Below are 6,167 nucleotides of genomic sequence, written 5' to 3'. Positions count from 1 at the left end.
TATAGTCTTAGCTGCACGGGCTGTCCCCCGCACTGAGACCGAGAGCTGCCACAGCTCATGACCAAAACATGAAGTTGTCGATTTAACAGGATGAACTACTGCTAGTGAAGGGGGAAAGAACGTAAAATCCTTTGAAATTTAGTTTCCTCTGTAGGTTTAAGAAGTCACAGAGGAAGGAGAGAAGAATGAACATGTCTGAACTTGGCCAGAACTCCGATGAAGACGTGTGTCCCGAGGACATCGATGAAGATGAAATCCTGGCAAACCTGTCCCCTGAGGAGCTCAAGGAGCTGCAGAGTGAGATGGAAGTCATGGCCCCAGACCCTGAAGTCCCGACTGGGATGATACAGAAGGATCAGACGGAGAAACCCCCCACGGGGAGCTTTGACCACAGGTCCCTGGTTGACTACCTGTACTGGCAGAAGGCATCCAGACGCATGCTCGAGGATGAGAGAGTTCCCGTCACCCTCTTGCCCTCTGAGGTAACAAGCAAAAAATCACAAATATTTATTATGCATCTGCTGTGGGATCTGTTTTATAGCTTTAATACCTTAACCTGCCTCTGCCTCTGTCCCTTACGTAACGCATAGTACAAACAAATTTAGATTAATCCTAAAAGCCTCAGCAGTGACAGAATCCAGCTTGGACTGATGTCAGGGTTAGTAATTTTTTAATTGCTTTTCCCAAATATTTACTTAAGCTTTTTAATTTAAGGAAATCCTAATTCTGTTTCAGTAAAGCAAATCACTGAGAAATTGTCACAAGATTAGTTTGGAGGATGTAACTAAAATGTGTTTGACTTTGCATATGAAACAACACCATGTTGCTTTTCCATAAAAGACTGCATTAATTGTATTTCTTAAATTAATTAATTGACAGAATTTAATGATCTACTGGAGAAAAACCCCAAACCACTGTATTTTAACAGGGTGAAACATTCACTAATGACCAAGCATGCAAACTCCAGGAACTAGTCCAACCTTATTCAATACAGTCCTTAAATTTATTTGACTGTCCCTACGACTTTGAAATAAAGTTAAGGTCACACTTAGATATCTTTCAGGATGAGGGCCACACTTAAAAATATGTTAATAGAATTGAAACTTGGCCAGATGAAACACACCCATACCCAAACCTAAGTGAATTTGAGGTAACTGATTTATTTTATTTTTGTTTTAAATACCAATGGTTCTGCTAATACAGACCAACAAGGTACATTGCAGACTTCCCTGGGCAGGTTTCTTGGTGAAATTTGTGGTGTTTTCCCTTCCTGTAACACTCTCACTCTCAAAGAAACAATTTTTTTTAATGTTTCTGAGGTTAAATCTGGAATTTGGGTGTGGAGCTGGCTGCTGACAACTGGTCAAGCGATCCCCACACTAAACCCATCCACTACCACAGGAGACAGGAGCCACAGCCCCAAGGGCAGAGGTGACTGTGACCATTTTGTCAGACTTTGGGTGCACCACAAGCCCTGCCTGAAGTAGTGCCAATCTTTGCAAAACAGCTTGATTTTATTAGCATTTCTCAGTGATGGAGGATACACTTGCAAAAAGATGCTTGAAAAAAAAAAATCTCAGCCGGGGGGATGTCTCTGGAGATGGTAGAAATCTGCAACTAATTTTGTTTGGTTGCTAGAAGCCCCACGCCTTGTAACAGCTTTGTGCCAGATCTGGTTTCCTATCTCTGGACTCAAAACTGAGCTAATATTTTGCTTTATCTTCAGTGAGGTGCTTCTTTGGCTGTGATGCTCTGGCAGTACCACAACAGGCGGCCTTGTCCCATGTGCTGGGTGATTCCACTGTGGTCACAATGTGCCCTCTTTATTCCCCCTTGGGCTGAGCAAACCATGAGTGGTTCACACTGATTTCCAATGGTTTGTGGCATATGAGAGAAATTTTGTCTCTTGTCAAAGAAAAGATACAAATTACACAAAACCCAGAAAGAGACTTTGGATCAGAGACTCAGCCCCCAGAAGAGTTCAAGGACCATCTTAACATATCATTAAATATGTTCAGGATTTAATTGTCAGGACTTAATTTTGTAAGCAAAGAAGAAAACCTGGTTTGCAGCCTCTTTAAGAACAAGTTGTTCCTGTGTCCGCCAGCACAGCCTGGACTTCCAGGCAGTGACACTTTGAAGGATTATTCTCTAAGGTATGGACATTGAGAGATCTAAGTCCAACTGCTACATGTTTATTTGAGTAGAAAGTTACTGTAACAAAGCTGTGTTCAGTTATTTCAGCTGTGAGGTTTTGTCTTCCTCAGAGAAGCACTGCAGAGGAGATGGAAGGAAAGGCTGGCAGCAGCGGCGAGGCAGCCGGCGGGAGGATGCCAGGAGCAGAGGGAAAAGAGAGACATTACCAAAATGAGCATGTGTCCAACTCAGGAACACAATTTGAGGAGACAAAGAAAGATGGAAACGATAAAGAGAGAGGGGAGGAGGAGGATGAGAAAGAAGAAGCAGAGGAGGAAGAGGAAGATGATGAAGAGGAGGAGGAAGAAGAAGAGGAAGATGAGACTGAATTGCAAACAAAGGAGAATTACACCAATGAGAACTGTCACAATGATCAGATAAATAAGAAACCAAGTACAGAATCAGGAGAAGTCAAAGAAAAGCCAAATGAAAATGAAAAGAAAATATCAAAATTGAACATCCCCCAAAAGTTAGCTCTGGATACCAGCTTCATGAAGCTCAGTGCCAGGCCTTCAGGGAATCAAACCAATTTAGAAGAGAGTTTGGAGAAGGTCCGAAAAAACAACCCAGAAGTGAAAGAGCTCAACCTGAACAACATCGAAAACGTCCCCAAGGAAATGCTGATAGACTTTGTCAATGCCATGAAAAAGAATAAGAACATAAAAACATTCAGCTTGGCCAACGTGGGGGCCGATGACAACGTGGCGTTTGCCCTGGCCAACATGCTGCGGGAGAACAGGAGCATCACCACGCTGAACATCGACTCCAACTTCATCTCTGGCAAAGGGATCGTGGCCATCATGCGGTGCCTCCAGTACAACGAGACGCTGACGGAGCTCCGCTTTCACAACCAGCGGGGCATGCTGGGCCACCAGGCAGAGATGGAGATCGCCAGGCTGCTGAAAGCCAACACCACCCTCCTGAAAATGGGCTATCACTTCGAACTGCCAGGGCCCAGGATGGTGGTGACCAACCTGCTCAGCAGAAACCTGGACAAGCAGAGGCAGAAGAGGCAAGAGGGGCAAAGGCAGCAGCAAATGAAAGAGCAGAAGGAGTTGATAGCGATGCTGGAGAATGGACTTGGGTTGCCTCCCGGGATGTGGGAAATGCTGGGGGGACCTCTGCCCCAGGTGAGGATGCATGAGCCCCCACAAGCCCCAAAACCACCCGTCCCTGCAGCTGTGTCCCTGAGCAAAAGGCAGGAGAGCACGAGGCAGCCGGCCCCGGAGCAGCCCTGCAGAGAGAAACCCGCCAGCTTCAAAGTGGTCAAGCTGAAGAAGATTCAGCGCAAACCCGCCGTGCCGGAATACGTGGAACCCGCCGAGAAAACCAACCTCAAAGACGTCATCAAAACGCTTAAACCGGTTCCCAGGAGAAGACCTCCTCCCCTCGTGGAGATAACCCCGAGGGATCAGCTCCTCAACGACATCCGTCAGAGCAACGTCGCTTACCTTAGACCGGTGAGTGCCGGGCTGTGCTGGGGAGGGGAGGGAATCACATCCACCCAGCGTGCTCTGAGCTGGGGTTGGAAACATCTGGGCATTCGTGGGGCTGGCAGTGCACCTGCATGCTGCATCATCAGTGCTGCATCAGGCTGCTGTTCCTGGGATGCAGGTGGTTGTTTTCCAGTCTGGCTTGCACAGAGAAATGGCAACAAGCGCTGAGGCTGCAGCCTCGTGCATCCCTGTCTGCATCTGTAAGGTAAAAGAATGGAAATTCAGTCAGGAGATTAATAAACCCACAGAAACTCAACCTTAGCATACTACTAATAGCATATTAGTTGTGATAGGCATGTGCTATTGTAAGATGCTTGTTTCAGGAGAGCAAGAGGTATTATTTTTCACATTAGCCTGGCCTCAGTCCTCCATAAAAACCTTGTTTCTCTCTTCAATAGCTGTGTTTTACCTTAGTTCTCACTTTACACAGGAAAGCACTATCATTTGGCCCACAACAAAATCTAGCCTAGACTCACAGCCTGCAGCCTCACCCGGCAGCAAGGGGTGCATTATTTTAGTGATCCTTTGCCACTTGATCTTTTTTTGCCCTTATTTAAATCAGCTGCAAAACTCTAGTGCTGTTAGGAAAAAAAAGAAATTAGAAGCACCAGCAGTGAAGATGGAGCAAGGCTAAAGGAAGAAAGTAGCGATACCACAGGAGCTTTTATATTTGTTTCTGAGTAAATCTTTGCCACTGAAAAGTGCTCAGTGGTCACGACTCATGCGAGCTCAGTGTGAGAATCCAAGTCCAAAACTGTGAAAGCTGCCTCTTGGTGATGCTGCTACTTGGGTACCAAATTCACGGGCCACTTCTCAAAATGTTGGCCACCAGATTTAACCTTTTGCTCTCCTGACCTGTTATATTTCCTTGTGTTGTACCATTATTCAAGAAATCCTAAAAGATGACTGATGTATTTGTAGCTAGTGATGCTGATGCCTCTTAGTGTTGCTAAAGCTTGAGGAAGAGGACAGAAAATCCTTTGTAATTAAAAATGGTCAAGTAGTATTTTGTAATTAATTTTTCTTTTAATATTGACATTTTAATATACTGGGCCTCATTTTGCTTTCCTTTATACCTACACAGAAATAATTATTCCCTCAGCAAGTCCCTCAGCAGGGGATACATGTGTTGGGGGTTTGGGGTGGGGGTTTTTTTGGTGTTTTTTTTGGTGGGTTTTCTTTTTTTTTTCCTAGTTCTCTCTCATTGGGCCACGTGGCATGGATTTGGGAGCATTAGGCTGTTATTGTCCCCATCCTGTGTGATCCTTTTTTGCCTCAATACCCTCAGCTTCATCTCTAAAATAGGGTTTTACTGCTTGAGCCAAGCTGGGTGCTTGTTTGCTCCATGAAGGGACTCAATGCTTTCAAATTGATTTCCTGAGCATAAAGCATCACAAACAGCAAGTGGAAAATTACAAACAAAAGAAATTCCCAACCAGAGCTCCCTGGAGCTCCCAGCTGTTATATTTTTGATCATTTTACGTTTTTTGAAGGTTTGTATTAGACTAAACTGGTCTGGGAAATAAGACTGAGAAATTTCCTCCTCCTCACACTTACTGTCCTTGTCCAGGTGCCGTTGCCAAAGCAGCTGGAGTGAGACCAGACTGACCTGAAGAAAACAACTTTGGAATAAGGACTGTTCAAGTTTTGCTTACAACAGTTTCAGCAGATGTTTTCTGCAGAACCCAGGTGGTATATTCAACTCTTTGGGAACAAAGCTTGCGATACACACTTTTATAAGTGTGGTGGAAATGGCTGGCATGGGAAAACCCAGTGCTAAGCATTTCCACCAGGTATCAAACAATCCCGCTGCCATCTGTCTGCCAAGCGGATTTGAGGCTTCAGTTTGTTGTGGGAGTATTTTCTCAGAGGCATCAATAACCTTGTCTTTCTAGTTTGTCAGCAAACTACTTTGCTTCCACGTTGTCCTTCTGCTGCCAGATTCTGCAGGAACACGCTGTGCTTTATCTTTCTTTTCACACACATGCTGCTTTATTATTCTCCTGTCTGTGAGAAATCTTCTTGGGTTCCGTGTATACAGCTTCATTTTTTAGGCTAAGGAAACAGAAATGAAATAAAGCTCTCTCTGTAAGATGTGTGCAGCACTTCCATCACTAACCAGATGCTCACAGACAGAAGGACTGCTCTGGTACAACAAACACCTCGCCTGGATGGTTTCAAGCTCTATTTCAGAACATAGTCTAGTGGGTATTGTACCTGATCAGCATATAAAAGATGCTGCTACATTCTGCTTTGAGAGCTGTGATCTTCATTCCCCATGATTCACCTCTGTCTTAATGTATTCCTTAATTGCAGCCACCTTGGAGTGCACTGAAATGCCATTTCAGGTTTTTTTCCACATTGTTCTTGTGGCAGGAGGATGGGCATTTTTTTCCTCCTCGTGCTTTACTATCACATTAGATTTTTCTGTTGCATTTTTTGTAAAGCAACTGCAGGTAAGTCACACTCTTGTAA

General features: G+C 44.6%; 1 protein-coding gene across 1 annotated transcript; it reads left to right on the top strand.

The window, feature by feature from the left end:
* On the top strand, window positions 1–5,786 carry LMOD3 (leiomodin 3). The gene is made up of 3 exons (XM_017835157.1): window positions 1–482; window positions 2,268–3,656; window positions 5,263–5,786. The coding sequence occupies exons 1-3, from the start codon at window positions 186–188 to the stop codon at window positions 5,287–5,289; spliced, it is 1,713 nt and encodes a 570-aa protein (XP_017690646.1). The 5' UTR covers window positions 1–185; the 3' UTR covers window positions 5,290–5,786.
* Window positions 5,787–6,167: the final 381 nt, after the last annotated feature.

This window comes from Lepidothrix coronata, unplaced genomic scaffold (genome assembly GCF_001604755.1).
Source record: "Lepidothrix coronata isolate B3197 unplaced genomic scaffold, Lepidothrix_coronata-1.0 Scaffold249, whole genome shotgun sequence".
In the NCBI taxonomy this organism is placed as follows: domain Eukaryota; kingdom Metazoa; phylum Chordata; class Aves; order Passeriformes; family Pipridae; genus Lepidothrix; species Lepidothrix coronata.
The sequence above is the reverse complement of the archived record's forward strand: the minus strand, read 5'-3'. Positions and strand labels throughout refer to the sequence as shown.